This window comes from Echinops telfairi, unplaced genomic scaffold (genome assembly GCF_000313985.2).
Source record: "Echinops telfairi isolate 266 unplaced genomic scaffold, ASM31398v2 ScPeMD7_3533;HRSCAF=4204_1, whole genome shotgun sequence".
Lineage (NCBI taxonomy): Eukaryota > Metazoa > Chordata > Mammalia > Afrosoricida > Tenrecidae > Echinops > Echinops telfairi.
In genome coordinates, this window is record NW_022107432.1 from 32,059,959 (window position 1) to 32,077,000 (window position 17,042).

Sequence of the window (17,042 nt, forward strand, 5' to 3'; positions counted from 1 at the left end):
CAATAAAAAAATTTAAAAAGGAGAGAGAGTTTGCTTGTTAGTACTATGTTAGATACGAATTAATGCAGAATTTAATTCTTTAAATTTTTTCACTGTGAATCAAATGGTTTTCAGAGCTGATCATTAATTTTACATTCAACAATTTAGTTACATTTGGTTCCCACTCATCCATCGAGATCCTCTCATTGTATAATCCCTTATTCTATTTTCTCCCTGTATTTCCTGGTTCCATTTTCTTCCTTTCTTCCCCTGTGAGCTGTGTCCTTTGCTAGATGCTGCCCTTTTGATCCTAAATGGTGGATTGCTCTAAAACAGGGGTGGGTTCAGTTCAAAATTTTAGGGGGATAAAGGGCCATACTCTTGGATGTCTTTATCTGATCTGTAAGCCTGGTTTCTTTTAGGAATTTGAATTTTGTCCCACATTTTTCTTCCATTCCATTCAGACCTTTTAATGTGACCCTTTTGAGAGCAATTGGGGGTAGTGGTCAGGAACCATCGAGTTCTTCTGTCTCAAGGTTGGGGAGACTGGTGTTTGTGTGGGCTATTGTTCTTTTGGACCAGTTGTTTGCAGACGTCTTTGATTTTTATCACACTTCTTTCCTCCAATACAGAATTAGATATCTTTACTGTTGCAGGTGTTATATAAACTTAATGCTGAATCTGAAATGAGACATTTATTTTATATCTTTAATGATTGTCTGAAAAGAGAAATTTGTGCTTCAAATAGTTTGGTTACATGAAATTATGCAATTCATAGTTTCCTCTTTACTTTTCTATATCATGAATATTCTATAACATATTAATTAGCAAAGTGTTGTCATATCACTCCTGGGGGTAAACAAGGGAAGATCAATTTAGAAAAACATGCCTGGTTAAGTGAGAATAATCGTCATGGGACTGAGAGCAATGGACTGAACCCTGTCCCACATAAACATGATTCTAAAGCAGGCTCTTTGGGGTTCAGGCAGAGTAGGAGTGCTTTAGTGATCTCTGAGCCTTTTAGATCCTTTGTCTTGAAACATTAATCTTATATCAGCTTTGGGTTAAGTGATATACATGAAACACCTTGAATGCCACATAAAGTGGCTCCATGTGTGCTGTAGAAGCCACTAAACGCAGCCACTATTATAGGAAAGAAAGCTGAAAAACGTTTCATTCGGTTAAATTATTGATTCACTTTTAATTTCTCTTGTTTATCGGACACACTCCAATCTCTTAAAGTACAGATTATCTTGTCCAATCAAAAGCTCTACTTCTGTGATGTCATCAGTTACCAGGGAAAGCTTCATCTGGAGAAGCCTCCTAATATCCAAAGAATCACTGTGTGTTCTAGAATTAAAATTCCTGAAAAAATTACCATGTCTTCATTTTGGCTGTGAATGGTCCAGTTTCTCACGTCTATACGTGGATTAAGACAAAAAAATCAAAGATCTGTCAACAATCTCTACCCCTAAATACACTAACACTTACAGTCACAAGAACAGCTGTCTCTCCAAGCAAAGGAGAGATGAAGGCTCCTGAAAGACTTAAACTTGTGTGGACGCCTCACTGATTAGCACAGAACAGGCTCACAATAGGAACCAATTTAAAGATTTTAAATGTAGTTGGTTCAATTATTTAAAGCACTGCATTGAAATAATCCTCTTCCCTGAAGACCAGTCTGTTTCAGGAAAGGACCTTCAGACTAAATCTCTGACCAGCAACAGGTGATGCTTTTCAACTCGTGTGCTGATTGGATCTCAGCACTGCGGTTACCCAATCCAGAGACAAAGCAGTGAGTCCTTTGGTTCCTATTTATTGGGATGTGGGTGGAGGAGGGTCGAAGTTCTCATTGAGAGACTTGCTTGCTCCTCTCCTCCTGTGTCCTCCTGGTCTCCAGCATGGTGAGCTTGGCAGCTCTCATACCGATACTGATGGTGCTGAGCCCTCCTCTGGCCCTGTGCAGGGACACCCAACGTAAGTACCCACTCGCTGCGGTCATTATTACAGGTGGGCTAAGGTAGAGGCAGAGTCATCTGCGTCAGGCACTCAGGTCATGTAACATCATGAACTCTGAAGAAATGGTCATCTTCTTCAGGAATTATGTATCTTTATCATATGAATTCAGAAATTCTTTCCACAACAAGTGACTTGAGATTTCTCCCTGAGAAAATGACGTGTAGCGAGAAGATGGGTGAGGACAAGGAGGAGAAAAGTCAGCCCTGTGAAGACCTAGGAGACAAGGGTTCCAGGGAGAGGAAACTTCAGATGGAAGGTCTACACGTGAGAAGAGGTTTCCTGGGCTGAGGGTGGAAGGGAAGGCAGAGTGACTGGAGCAGAGCAAGCAAGAGGGAGAGTGACGGAGATGAGGCTCAGGAGAGAGTCAGGAGCCAAAGGATTCAAGACCAGACTGTCATGGGAAGAAATCTGAATTTTATATCAAGATATAGGTGAAGCCCCAGAAGGGCTATGCCACCCACGGCTCTTGAGTTAATTCTGACTCACAGCAACCCAATACCAAGTGTCCAAATAGCCTCAGGGTTCTCCTGTTGGCTATAAGGTGGTCTTGAAACAGCAACCCTGTGGTTAGCATTTCAATGCCTACCTGACAGCACCACTAGTTTTACTTCTTAAAAGTCAGTGCTGGCTCATAGCGCCCCCTGTGGGTTTCTGAGACTGTAAATGCTTACAGGAGAAGAAGGCACCATCTTTCTCCGGAGGAGCTTCTGTTGGTTTAGAGCTGCTAGCATGCAGGTCACAGGCCAATGCTTCACCACAAACCACCAGGGCTGCCTACAGGTTTACTTCAGCAGAGGTCATTGACATTAGTGTAAAAAATCACTCCAACCACTAGGTGGAGCTGCTGTAGGGTTTATAACTAGAGACAAATGGACCATTTTGGAACATGGAATTATGCAGGGAAAATATACTTGTGGCTTAATTTAGTGCTGTAGCGATAAAGACAGAGAAAAGTGGTCAGGTTTGGGATGGCATATTGGTGAATAAAATGCACACAGTCAGGAAAGCAGAAAATTACACTTTTCTCTAAAGATTATATCCTGAAAAACTAAGTACATGTTGGTGCTTGTGTAAGGTAGAGTTCCCTACAGAGGCAAACCATATATATATATACATATATATATACACACACACACACATACACACACACATATATACACACACATATATATACATATACATACATATATATACATATACACACACATACACACATACATATATTTATACATACATATATATCCTATCACGGAATATATATGAAGAAATTGCCTCAAACTCTGAGTTGAAGTCTTTTGTTCAGATGTTCAACTGGAGGCTTTTCGTGAATGGCACAGCTAGTAGGGCTGAAAAACCAGGAAGCAGGAAGAAATCCAGGAGACAGGAAATAATGCTGGGAGACCATATTGCAGTCCACTGGCTCAAGTAGAAAGAACCTGAGCTCAATGATCTAGATGCAGAATCCAGACAAGCAAAAAGCAAACCAGCTTTCTTATAGCGTCTACTTATATGAGCAGTAGGTCAGACCCCCAAGCAAACTTGTTTGCAATGCATCAGGGCTGTGACCTGATTAAAGGACTTGCCTCCCTCTCTAATTTTCCACAACTTCTTGGTTGCTCCAAGCAGCCCCCATCATGGTTAGAGAATTCTATTGCAGCCACATTGACACCGAAGCCACAATGCTGTTAAGTGAGTTTGTAAAAATCAAAAGAAGAAATGATTTCATGGGGGAGGATACAAAAATAAAGGTTTTAAGTTAGGTTTCGTATACCATTTTGACATTCATGATAAGATGTGAAGAGACCAATTAAATATCTGAGACTTGAACTAGAGAGAACTTAGCACTGTAGATAAAGAAGTTGGTATCATTAAAATCTATGAAATACTAGAAGGTAGAGGAATGTATGTGAGCAGAGATTGTCTAGATAGAAAACAAGAAGAGGGGATGCCAAGGGCTTAAGTGGAGAGCAAATGTGTTGAGAATGATGAGGGCAATGAATGAACAAATGTGATTTACACAATTGATGTATATATGGATTGTGATAAGAGATGTATGAGCCCCTAATAAAATGATTTTTTTTAAAAGAAGACATTCCACTTATATAATAAATACATTAAAATCTCAAAAAAGAAATGAAAATAAGGAGAGGGTCATAGGCTAGCATTGAGTTATCTGCACTTTAAAAATTTGATATCGGAAAATGAGTCTGTCGAGGGGACTGAGCAGGAGCACCACTGCTCCTGAGGAAAACCAAGAGAAGGAGCTGATGCACAGAAGCCAAGCAGAGCACATTTGATTTCAGAAGGAGGACGCGGGCCATGGTGACGAGCCCCTCTGAGAAGTGGGAGATTCTCGGTGAGTGAGGACGTGAGAGAATCATGAGCACTGACACCGGCAGGGCCAGCGGTGTGTCTCGGTTGGTGACTCACTGAAGAGAGCATGGAAGGCGAGGACGTGGCCGCAGGAGTAGAAGGGACTCCTTTAAGAAGCTGGCCTTACAGAGAGCTTGTGCTGTGGGACCAAAGAATCAGCTGGACGTACACTAAGAATAAAAGGGCCTGGATTCACGCTGGAAGCAACTGACAAGCAGAGATGATTAGACGATGCAGGGAGCCTCAAACTACGGCCCGCGGGTCACATGCGGCCCGCCGAGGACATTTATCCAACCTGCAGGGTGTTTTTGCCCGGTTTATTTTTTTACTTCAAAATAAGATACGTGCAGTGTGCACAGAAATTTGTTTATATATATATATTTTAACCATAATCCGGCCCTCCAACGAGTCTGAGGGACAGTGAACTGGCCCCTTGTTTAAAACGTTTGGGGACCCCTGGAAGGGAGTCCTAGAGTGACTTCATGACTTCCCCTAGGAAACACTGCTAGCCTAAAGAACACGTGGAGCAGCAGGAGGCTATCTGCTCCCGTAACGACTTACAGCCTTGACCAACAATGCATGCTAGCTATGCATCAGGATCCACCTGATCGCAGTGCTTTGGGTTTTGGTTGTTCTGTTTCATTAAAATACAGCAGTCACTGCCCTAGCTAAGTGGACACAGCAATGAGCAAAGTATATCTGCTCTCTCAGCATAAAGCATGGGAGTATTCTGCAGTTATTATACACAAGGCCTACAAACGGAAGGGTTGAAAAATCAGATGTAGGTCAATAGAATGAAATTAGCAGAGATCTAATATGACACATGGTCCTGAGTTCATTATAGTTTAGAAGAACAGGGGATCACAAAGTTGGAATATGGAGACAATATAAAATAACAAATGTCTAAGTATTTTGAGTGTTTGGATAACTTTAGGACTTTGGTGGTCTCTAGTGATTATTGAAAATAATTTATTGTATTTAGCGATTGTGAGCACACTGTCCACCTTTCCTAGGAAGGACTCACACACATGCACTACGGTACAAGGCCAAGGACATATTGGTAATCACTTACAGTGTCCTGGTGAAGTGCTAGGAGGCTGGAGCCAGATCCCCTGAGATCTAATCATTACGTCACTTGCCATGAAATCTTTGCCCATGGAAAGTCATTGAGCTCCGGTGTGCTTTAGTCCCATCAGCTGTCCAGTGAGGAAAATAGCACCATCTTCATGGAGCTGTTTTGTGGATTAAAAGAGATGACATGTGGAAAACATTTGGGTTAGTGCCTGTCACACTACACTCTTCCCTCAGGCAGCAATTATGTTTCAATCCAGGCACATACACATGGACGCTCTCTCCAAAAGAACTCTGTCTGCCCACCAGCCGCTCACGACTGCATGATTCCAGTAGTCCCTACACGCATGTCTTCTCTTCCACGCTTCTGTTTTCTTTTTTTAAACAGTGTTTTAACACCTTCTTCCACATAGTCTTCCTCTCTTCCACACCCAGATAACTGTACACTGTGTTATCAGTGAGATCTGAGAACATGCAGAGTTCTACAATTACAATTTTTAAATTCGAAGAACCAGATGTATTTTAGTTAATACTTATTTATGTAATTTATGTTTTTTCATTTGTGTATTTCTTTCATCGTTTTGCATGTGTTTCTTTTTAGTTATTAAAAAAATTATGTTCTCAATTAATTCCGAACATCTTCGATGGAAGAGAAGGCAGCAATCCACAGGAAAACAGGAATTTTCTGCACTTAAAATTATGAATATTCATGCTGCAGAATAAGGGCCATATGGAGTTTTGAAGCACACGGTCATCATAAGAACTAGAAAATAAAATAGTTTGGTAACTATAGAATAAACACTAGAACATGTTGTATAAGAGAAAATATACAGTGATACTTAAAGCTAACATATGATGAACCATAAGCTAATTATTGATCCTCAACATAGTTCATCCTATAACTCAAGGATCTCAGAATAGCAAGCACATGAGGGGCATTATTATCTTCCTCATCACATTGAGTTGGGCAATTCTTCTTTTAAAAGGGACGGATTCATCCCTTTTCACAAGGAGGAAGCCACACTGAGCAGACTGTCACACTAAAGTCTCTTCCCGCCTCATTGCAGCGTGGTGTCAGCAGGGTCCCTCTACCTGAGGAAGCTGCAGTGTTCTCTGACTGTAAGGGGGATGCGCCTTGTTCAAGGGTGCTAGTTAACCCCTCTCCTATTCCTGCCATGTCATCTTTGGGAACCTTTCCACCTGTGCTCTCCTCGTCACCACTGCCATCCTCCCATCATCCAGGATGTCCAACAAGGGTCTAATGGTCAGTGCTCAGCACGCCTGTGATGTCGGCTTTCTCTGACTCATTTAAACTTTCATCTGATAGACTATCATCCTACACTGAGGTTAAATATAATTCCCTTATCATTATTTATATGGAGGTTTCTAAAAGCTGCATCTGCTTGCTCATTTGCAAAATCGACAGAGCCCCAAATCTGTGCCTAACATCTAAGGCTGATTTATTGATGAGCACCTTAACAAGAACTAGCGCTGAGTCTTTCTCTAGAATGTTTTGGATTCCTAGACTCGTGTAAACTTCAGCAGACAAAGAATGTCACAACTGTTTATAGTACTGGGCTACTTACCCTAAAGGTTGGTGGTTCAAACCCAGTCGTGTTCCCTGGGAAATAGTTACAGTTATCTGCTTGTCTATGAGATAAGGGCTCCGGGTTTAAAGGTGACAGACTTGGACACCCTGCGGCTCTACTTTGTCCTGTAGAGGTGCTAGGAGTTGGGACTGGCTCGATGGGAGGGGCTTTTCATAGGACCTTCATGGGGTGAGATTCTTCGTGAATCCTCAGACTTAAGCTTCAATACAAATGTATCATGGGGGAAAATGATCCAGTTTTTATATAAAATGGTGGATGAGAAGAAGGAGGTAGTTTTACAGAGACAACTTCTTTTTTTTTTGCTTTCTCCTATGGCAGCTGGTCTATTCTCAATGGAGACCATCGATGGAAAGGGACCAATAAACCAGCCAGTAAGCTCATCTCTGGCCATCTATGGTTCCCTTGTTGACAATGAATGACATGGAAAACACTCACTCCTTTCTGACACCCAGGCTGGAGCTTTTTCCTTTCTTTGTCCTCCTTTTATTTTTATTCTGGTGAAAAGATGCTCACAATTCATACCCCAATGTCACAGTTCTGGCGACCTAATGCAGTGACCGTTTTCGCTGCTCAGTTTGTTTGGTGACAACTTGCAGAAGTTTACTCAGCTGCTTTTAGGATCCATGATGCTTTTTCACATTCTCTCATTGGACTTTATCAATGCTTGCTGTCTCTTTCTAAGAATCCTGTCCTTAGGATCACCCCCACCACACACTCCAGCCAACAAGTAAATGTGTTTCATACTAAGAATTTCTTCAGATGTAATATTGGCAAAAAACATCCATGCAATTGCCACACATTTTATCGTTAACATTGACTTTTACGGCTCTGATTCTTCAGATGTTTTGCCTCAGTGGTTTCCACCAGAGACAGTGTTGTCCCTCTGGAAGCACTTGTCCAAGTCTGGAGCATTTGGTTTGTCAGCACTGGGGAGATGCTGCAGGTAGGGAGTTGGGGAGAAGCCAGGGATGCTGCTCAATATCTGACAGTCAAGAGCCACCCACAGTGGAGAATTATTCATTTTAAACTGTCAACTTTGCTAAGTTTGCCAATACTAGCTTACAATGTACTGTTTCTGATGTTATACCTACACACACCTTCCAATTCCCGTTAGGCTGCTTCTCTGCAAAGGTTCCCACTTTATTATCTTATCGATCCAAGGGGTACGAGGTTTAGATTTTTGCTTTGCAATCTCTCAGAAATTCTTTGTCGTCACCACTTCTGCTCACTTTATGTGGTTCACAGTATCCTTACCTTTCTTCTGTTAAGTCAGACATGGTGCTAAGAGCCACGAGTAGTTTCCAATACAACTCCTCAATCACTCACAGTAGTTCTACACCCCAAACTTTGATTATGTCAATGCCTCCTAAAAATGTTTATTATAATAATTTTATTGACATATCTCACACAGTCCATTATATCTGCTCACATACAACTCTGCTATTCAATCCCATTGAGTGGGGTTATACAATCATCAAAGCTCCCCTAAACTCCATGCACACTTTGATTAAACTTAAAAAGGAAATCACAAGAATACACTGAAGCACACGCTGCAGGTCAGAGCTCTGAGGCACATCTGACCTCTAACCAGGTCAGATTTGACAAATGATTTTTAAAAAATCATTTTATTGGGGCTCATAAAACTCATCATGATCCACACATACATCAATTGTGTAAAGCACACGTACACAGTCGTTGCCCTCATTATTCTCAAAACACTCACTTTCCGTTTGAGCTCCTGGAATCAGCTCTTCATTTTTCTTTTTGTTTTTTTGCCCCTCTCTCCTTGTTCCCCCCTCCCTCATGAACCCTTGATAATTTATAAATTATTATTTTATCATATCTTACACTGCCTGGCATCTCCCTTCACCCACTTTTCTGTGACAAATGAGTTTTATCATTAAACTCAAATGTTTTCCTCATATTTTGTTTTATGATAACTTTTGATTTTCTATTGTATATAAGGAACAGCTAACCCATATTGGATCCTGGTTTTTATCTGCTTAAAGCAATGGTTCCTCATGTCCTGTTATTTATAACCAAACCTAAATGGTGAATATTACCCACAAGGTTTCACCACCTACTGGCTCCATGAGGTTTCATTTTGGGAAAAACCGGTTCCCCTGCCTTGGGCTGACATGAAAGTACCAGTACTTTGAGACACACATTTGGAAAGGAGAAAGTCACATTATTAGTTTTGATTGCTAAAGGAAAGGTGTCAGGCTTTGGTACTTCTCACTTACTCCCTGAGCAAAGAAGGGCGGCAGAGAGGTGCCCAGGGGAGAACTTTGGGAAAGTCATGCCCACAACCCTGCTGCCCTGTCCCAGGATGTGGGCTCACCAACACCACCTTCTCTCCCCACACTGTGCCCTGCCCCGATGTCAGGGGTGGTAGCGCTCTCAGATAGTAGACAGTACAGTTTATCTTGTTTTTCCCCCTAGAACTCAGAAGCATGAGCTTCAGTGTAGGTAGTTTTCAACAATTTTTTTTTTTTTCAGATTGGACTTAAAGTGACAAAGGAATTGTGTGTTTGACATTTTGCTGCTGAGCAAATGAAAACAAATCAGAAGGGGATAGAAGTAGATCATATGAAATCATAGATTCTTAACAATTCCTTAATCCGGTCGTTCTGTATTCCAGGGAGGCCTAGGGGTTACATGGTGGGCTGCTCCCCCTGAGATCAGCAGTTTGAAACCCTCAGGGCTCAGTGTGAGAAAGAGCAGGCTCTCCACTGCTGTAAAGTGACAGTCTCAGAAACCCGCAGAGGCACATGTCCCCTGTCAGCTGAGGTCTCTGTGATTCAGAATCAACTCGTGGAGTTTGGCTTTTCATTTTTTGTTTGTTTGTTTGTTTGTTTATTCTACTGTCAATTTAGAGAACATGTTGGTCCTTATTATTGAGATAATAGTTGCATTGATCTCTAACTTCTGAGGTAAAGGAAAAGCAACAAAGGCAAATGGATTCCTCACAGGCTGAACCATGTAGGAACAAATGAATGAGGCCGAGTGGTTGCCTGAGGCCTGGAGCCCCTTCCATTTCCGGGGTCTTTCTGCCCCTTTCCCCTCACTCTGAGCTGGGGGGCAGGGAAGCCTGTGACAGCAGGGGCTGCAGGGAAAGGCTGTGTAGACACAGGACAGGGACAGACCCTCCTGGGCTCCCAAGTGGAGTCTGAGGCCCGAGTCTGAGCAGGGGGTCTCCCCCAGGCCCTGGGACAGGAGGGAAGGCCCTGCCCTGCTCAGGTAGGCAGGGGAATGGGTGGGGTGGGGGTGGGGTCCTAGGTGATAAGTTTCCAGAGGGGCTGGCCTGGGAGACTGGGCGCCCCCACTGCTGCCAGGCGATGCCCACTGGGAGTGATGGGGGTGGGTTTCTCCCCAGGAGTCCTTGCTGACTGGCTCTTCCCTGTCCCCACAGCACACTTCCTGGAGATGAATATATTTGAGTGTCATTTCACCAACGGGACGGAGCGGGTGCGGTTGGTGCACAGAGACATCTATAACGGAGTGGAGGACGTGCGCTTCGACAGCGACGTGGGGGAGTACCGGGCGGTGACGGAGCTGGGCCGGCCGGACGCCGAGTACTGGAACAGCCAGAAGGAGTTCATAGAGCGGAAGCGGGCCGAGGTGGACACGGTCTGCAGACACAACTACGGGGTATTTGACGGCTTCTCTGTGCAGCGTCGAGGTGAGTGTGTGTGTGTGTGTGTGTGTGTGTGTGTGTGTGTCCGTCCGTCTTGTGGGGACAGCGGGAGGGCAGTATGGGTGTGGAGGGTGTGGGTGCAGGAGGGGACTCTCCGGCATCCTTGGGGCGCAGGGGGAGAGCTGGGATGGGGAGAAGGCGGGGCTGCGGGGAAAGGACCTGACCTGGGAGCGGGTTGGGGGTCCTGGGAGACCTGGGGGTGGGGAGGTCAGGAGGATGGGGTTGGGGAGTCCGTGGGGACAGAGGCGGAAAGGGGACAGTGGGGGTCCTGTGAAGTTAGTCACAGACCGTCCTTACATCCTTTGTTCCCAGTCAGAAAATCCCGGAAATAAACATCGTGCGCTCTTTGCGTGTTTGTTTGTGTGAACATGTGACTGAGGGCACAGGACCTGAGTCATGGATGGAGTTCTCCCTGGTGGGAGGGATGGGAATTCTGAGACTCCGGGACCCCAGAAGGGCTGTTTCGGGATGCCGTCACTGTGGGGACACAGAGCAGACACGGGGCTCATCATTTCCCACGGGCTGTCTGAGATGGGGGCTCTCTGAGGGGGGGGGGCAAAGACCCCGATAACCATCTGCAGCCCATGGGTTTATTGTCTAGAGCAGGGACTGGGAGAAACTGAAGGTGCTGGGGTCAGCTTGGTGCAGGGAGGTGAATAGCTGCTCCCTCGCAATCCCCCCAGACTTGAGGACCTTGTGCTTGTTGTCCGGCTGGTGGCCGCCCTGGACTCAGGAGTCATCTGCAGGGGCAGGTCGTTGGGGTCTCTGTTCTGAGAGAACCACTTCAAGGCTTGTAAGGAATCAACTGAGACAGTACAGCTGATTCACTTTCCCTCTTCCCCTGGGTCATATCGTGAACGGCCGTTGGCAACAGTTAACTGCCATGAATTTTACAGACCCCAAAAGTTTTGCTCTTGTTAAAAAACATACACATCTACATTGTTACATAGCTGAACTGTTCCTGGAGATGGGCATGGACAAAAAGACAACATTGCGTGAAGGCGTCCATCACAGAGCAGAGACCTGCAGGTGGTCCCACAGAGCACAGTGGCTCCTTAAAGTCCCTGGGAAGATGTGCCACAGTCAGTAGAGTCTCTCTGAGCTCACCCAGGAATCAAGTTCGTCTTCGTCCAGAATTCACGTGATTCTTGGGCCGAGGTCTCTGTTGGGACAGTGTGTGTACTCATTTGCTTTGTACAAGCTCATTCCCTGCCCATTCCTTCAGTGAGTGAGTGCACGGCTTTGGCCCAGGATTGAGTCCACACTCACCCTGGACTATGTAGCAAGGACATCTGGGATACTGAGCAGCAGTGGTTGGGCATGGGCACCCCTTCTTTATTCTCAGTGCGATGATATGCCTTCTTAGAAACCGATACCTGACGTTTCATGCCATCCAGCTCCTCTGATTATTTGCTCAGCATCAGGAGTGAAGGAGTGTGGGGAGAGGAGACACCCTGCACACACCTTTCTGGAGGTTGTTCCTGGGCCGGGACTGGGTCCTGCTTCATTCTCCTGCAGAGGTGGCTCCAGTTTGGCCAGGTCCACTTAGTGAGGAGGCTGCCTCTTTCCATGGAATGTTTCGGGCCCTTGGTTGACGATCAGTTGTGTTGGTGACTGTGCTGCTGCTCTTTTATATGCTCACTCCTAGTCTTCCCCTTGTCCTCTAGGATGACTGTGTAGAGCTGCAGCCCAGTGTGCCTCATGAGCTATTTGTAGTATCGCCAAGTGCTCAGTGAAACTTCCATTTAAGTATCAATTTGTACGTTTTATTTCTGAAGTTGCTAAATATTTTCATATGTCTATTGGCCAGTTGTAATTACTCTAGAATTATTAACTATTATCTCTGGGTTTCTATAGTTTCTTCAGAGAAATCAGTTCTCTGGAAATTGAGATTATTAACATATTGGTGATATTTCATTTGGCTTTCCTCAGTGTGTGGTTTATAGCTGGACTCTGCTATTTTAAATGTTAAGATTTAAACACTTTTATTCAATGACATACATTAAAAATTATTACTTATGATTCCTCATCAACCCGAAAGCTCCAGGTATTTGGTACTACAACTGTGGTCTCTTAATTGCATTCTACTTTTTATAATGTATTTCCTGATGGTTCTGTCAAGTATATCAGGGGTTTCATTAAACTGATATAGTAATGAGCTCTAGACTGGGTCCTGACCTCAGATGTCTCATTAAAAAGAGACATGGTTGTAAAAAGAGACAGGGATGGAAACCCACTACCCAGTACTGGGTCAGTATGTTCTGATAAAGTAGAGAGACTTGTGACTTTTAAATGGATGGATTTCAGTGCTACTTTCAACCTCGTCCAGAACTCATGGCCTCCTTGGGTCACAATTCATACAGTGAGCGCATCACCTCTGTCTGTCCTGCTTCCCAGTAGGGGAAGCTCTGCTGTGGCTTTTAAGGTGTGAGCGGATCAAGATGGGATACTAGGGCTGCAGCCTCTTACCTCCCCACCTATCCCAACCTATCCTTCCTACTGGAATCACATTTTCTCTCAGAGAAAACAAGGATAACAACTGGGTTAAAACAGAGAATAATTTATTTATAATTTGAAAAATAATATATTTATAATAGTAAAATAGATAATAATCTGTTGAAGGCTAAGTTCAGTTTTATATATTTTAATTTTATCTATTATCATATGACTCTCAAAGATAAGATATTACTATTATCATCCTTTATGGTTGAGAAGAGAAATCCTGGTTTCCCAGTGGATAAGCATTGGGCAAAATTGAAAAGGCCACAAGTTCAAATGACCAGACCATCTACTCAAAAAATAAGACATTCTTTGTTTCCTTAAAGATTGGCAGCCTGAGAAACAGTTCTCCTCTGTCTTTTAGGGTGGCTGTGGGTCAGAATAAATTCAGTGGCAGGGGCTTTGGGCTTGGTAACAATAAGAAAGCTGAGGTGCAGGTAATTAAAAAAAAATACATGCCTTGCAAAATTCCGTAAACACCTCAACAGTGAATAACTGTCCCTTATATTGAAAACACGCAATTTTCCTTGTGTATTTCAAACCCATGAGTCCATGTTAGATGGATCAAATTGCAGACCCAGGGCACACTGAGCAGCTGTGAGGGAGGCTTGCCCAAGACCGAAGTCTGAATTTGAATAACGGAGGAGCAGCAGAGCAAGACTTCCTCTGTCTCCCTCGCTGATCTCTCTGCCTTTTCTCTCCTAGTGGAGCCTGTGGTGAGTGTGTATCCTGCCAAGACTCAGCCCCTGCAGCACCACAACCTCCTGGTGTGCTCCGTGAATGGTTTCTATCCAGGCCACATTGAAGTCAGATGGTTCCGCAATGGCAAGGAAGAGAAGGCTGGGGTTGTGTCCACAGGCCTGATCCAGAATGGAGACTGGACCTTCCAGATGCTGGTGATGCTGGAAGTCATTCCTCAGAGTGGAGAGGTTTACAGCTGCCAAGTGGAGCACCCGAGCCTGACCAGCCCTGTCACCGTGGAGTGGAGTGAGCAGCTCTCTCTGATATCATACACTTCTCACTCACCGAGGAGGGGGACTTGGTTTATCCCTGAATGTCAGATTTCTCTTCTTCCCACACCATATTTCCATTTTCTCCCAGTTTTCATCTCCTTAACTTACGTCATTGATAAAGTTCTGTGGAAATTTCCACAAATCCTTATGTCCTAGTAGAAATAATGAAGGATGGGAAGCAGAAAAGAAGTTGTCTCTGCTTTGAATCTTCTCAAGATATCATGGGGCATGATCACCTCTTGACTCTGGGTACCACCCCCTGTTTCTGTGGCTGAGTTTCTACTTCCTGTGCGGCTGCTCTGGCCCTCTCTGTACAGATGTTCATTGTGAGCTTCCTCTACAAGGCAGGGCCCGCCTGCTCCAGGGGAATAAAATCTCAGCACTGCCTTTCATGAGCTCAGTCCCTCTAGACAAGCGACTTAATGTCCTGGAGTCCCAGGTTCTTACACATCAGCTCCTGGTCAAACATCTCATGTCAGATTGGTGAATGTTGATGAGTTCTATGTCCAAGCTTTGTATCTACTCAATTTGAATTTTTAATTTTTCTTCCAGAAGTGACCAGATTTTCTATTTTACATCAGAGAATTGCATAATACATAACAGAATTCATTCCCCGTTCTCTGGGTCTCAGTGTGAGAAGGTAGCTTTGTGGTAACAATCACTGATCCTGGCTTTTTCTCCAGGAGCACAATCGGAATCTGCACAGAGCAAGATGCTGAGTGGCATCGGGGGCTTTGTCCTGGGTCTGCTCTTCCTTGGGGCTGGGCTCTTCATCCACTTCAGAAACCAGAAAGGTAAGGACGCTGTCCGTGACTACAATCCCTTCTGAGAGTCCTTCTGAGGGAGAAAATCCAGCTGCATTCTAGTCAGTGTTCTGTAGTAACAGTGTGAAACTCTGATTTCCCCCAAACTCCACATTCCGTCACAGCAAGACATCAGAAGTTCATGGGTTTTTGTCAAAGCAAAGTGCTCACAGCTTGCAGCAGCCAAAAAAAGGCTTCTATGCAGGGAGATAGATCTTGGGTGAAGCTGCTGGGTCAAAGGAAGGGAGAGCCCCCAGGCTAAGACCCTCAGGCTGGGTTTGCATGTCAGACTGTTCACACAGGGCAGGTCCTCAGACTCTGCTGTCGTATGACTTGCTGTAGTTGACAGCTCTCAGGTGGGACCTCTGGAAATGAAGACCTGGGCTATGGGGACAGACTTGCCTCTGTTTCTTATGAATCCATATCTTTCTTTTTTTTCAGGACACTCTGGACTTCAACCCACAGGTATTAACACTTACTCTTCTTTAAAATTACACCTCGTTCTCCTCTAGTTGCTAGTAGGGGTGACAAGACAGGAGACAGAAATACTAGGAAACCTTTGGATTCAGGCTTCTGATCAGGGAGTCTGTATGACAGATACTTCTTCAGCTTAACAGCCCTGAGCTCTCAGGTAGCATTGCACTATGGGAACGTCAGAGGTTGATTATGAGTTTGTTTTCATTTCTCCTTGGTGGGCTGCTGTACCATGAGGTTCTGAGAGCTGGCAGTGGGGGCGGTGGAGGGGAGAAGTTGCTTATAGGGGATGTTTGGAGCAACATTCTTGTGTTTCTTCTTCAGGTCTCCTGAGCTGAAGTGAAGATCGTGACCCTCAAGAAGGAATCTCTGTCCCAATTTTTGCAACATATGAAAAGATTTTGAAGTTTTCTCCTGTCTTCTACTATAGAGTGCTTCTTCAGCATCTGACTCATCTTGGTTCAGTGACCAGACAGAAAAAAATCCTCCTCGATGGATTTCCCCAGACCCGACCTTCCTCTGGAGGCCCTCACTGTTGCTTATTGTGTCTGTGCTCATTGTCCTTTAGTTTCCTTCTTATTCAACCCTTACTTCCTAGCATCTCTCTGAACTCAGCTTCCCCTCGTATTACTTTATAAATGTTTCCCCACGGAAACTCAAAAGAATTCTCAAGAAAAATCAACTTTCTGCAATAACTTCAAGAAAAGAAATAGAAAAAAAAAAGGAGGAAAAATAGCACGGTTTCATTTATATTTCTTAATTTGGGTCAAATGTGGATCTGGAAGATGTCCTTACTTCCTTGGCTGTTTTTCCCCTCCTTTTGTGCTTTGTACATAAGGCAGGATTGCATAAGAGAAAGCCCTTTAATGCACCCAAATCCTGATGATCTCCTACTGATGTGCATCTTCAGAGACAAATACACAGGGTCCTTAGCACCATGGGAACAGACAGGAGACAATTGAGAATAAAACATAGTATGTAGAATTATTACATTTCCAGTATGTTGAATAAATTTCTTCTAGTTGGGCATCATCGATTCATTTGTTAGACTTTGTGTGTGTGTTTTGTGTCTATTTATTGAATACAAAATGTCTGCCACAGATACAACTACTACTTTTAAAAATCAAGTAAGAGCAGGGATACTAGATTTGCAGAACTTAACATGCTGATATGTAATTTGTAAGAAGAAATCCGTATTCTTCAAGATAAAATTTTTTTTTGGAAAAAGAAGTAGAATGAAGCTGAAAAATAGATCTTTCTGAGGAAACACAGTGTTGGGGTTGATTTATTGTTGGTTAAATGTATCAGTGAATCACAGTCTAGAAGTAAGTGACCAAATATATCAGGTCCAATTAAAGATCACAGCAGACTTTCCTGTTGTTAATAAATGCATTCCTTTCAATAATACATAAAGCGAATATAAAATTAGCAAACCAGATATTATTATGGAAACGAATACCATCGTATCAGTATCTAGCCTGGAGCATGTTTACAAATACATTTG

The 17,042-nt window shown here is 43.8% G+C and overlaps 1 protein-coding gene across 1 annotated transcript; it reads left to right on the top strand.

Annotated features, from left to right (window-relative positions):
• Positions 1-1,838: 1,838 nt before the first annotated feature.
• Positions 1,839-16,574, top strand: LOC101655577 (HLA class II histocompatibility antigen, DR beta 5 chain-like). The gene is made up of 6 exons (XM_045294890.1): positions 1,839-1,956; positions 10,465-10,734; positions 13,954-14,235; positions 14,945-15,055; positions 15,506-15,529; positions 15,863-16,574. Exons 1-6 carry the CDS (start codon positions 1,881-1,883, stop codon positions 15,874-15,876), a joined length of 777 nt encoding a protein of 258 aa, XP_045150825.1. The 5' UTR covers positions 1,839-1,880; the 3' UTR covers positions 15,877-16,574.
• Positions 16,575-17,042: the final 468 nt, after the last annotated feature.

What these genes read in the sequence shown, in the direction of transcription:
- LOC101655577 (XM_045294890.1), top strand. Translation starts at nt 1,881, where the DNA reads ATGGTGAGCTTGGCAGCTCTCATACCGATACTGATGGTGCTGAGCCCT. An exon ending in CCTGTGCAGGGACACCCAAC is followed by an intron (nt 1,957 to 10,464) that starts GTAAGTACCCAC and finishes CTGTCCCCACAG; the next exon opens with CACACTTCCTGGAGATGAAT. An exon ending in CCACTTCAGAAACCAGAAAG is followed by an intron (nt 15,056 to 15,505) that starts GTAAGGACGCTG and finishes CTTTTTTTTCAG; the next exon opens with GACACTCTGGACTTCAACCC.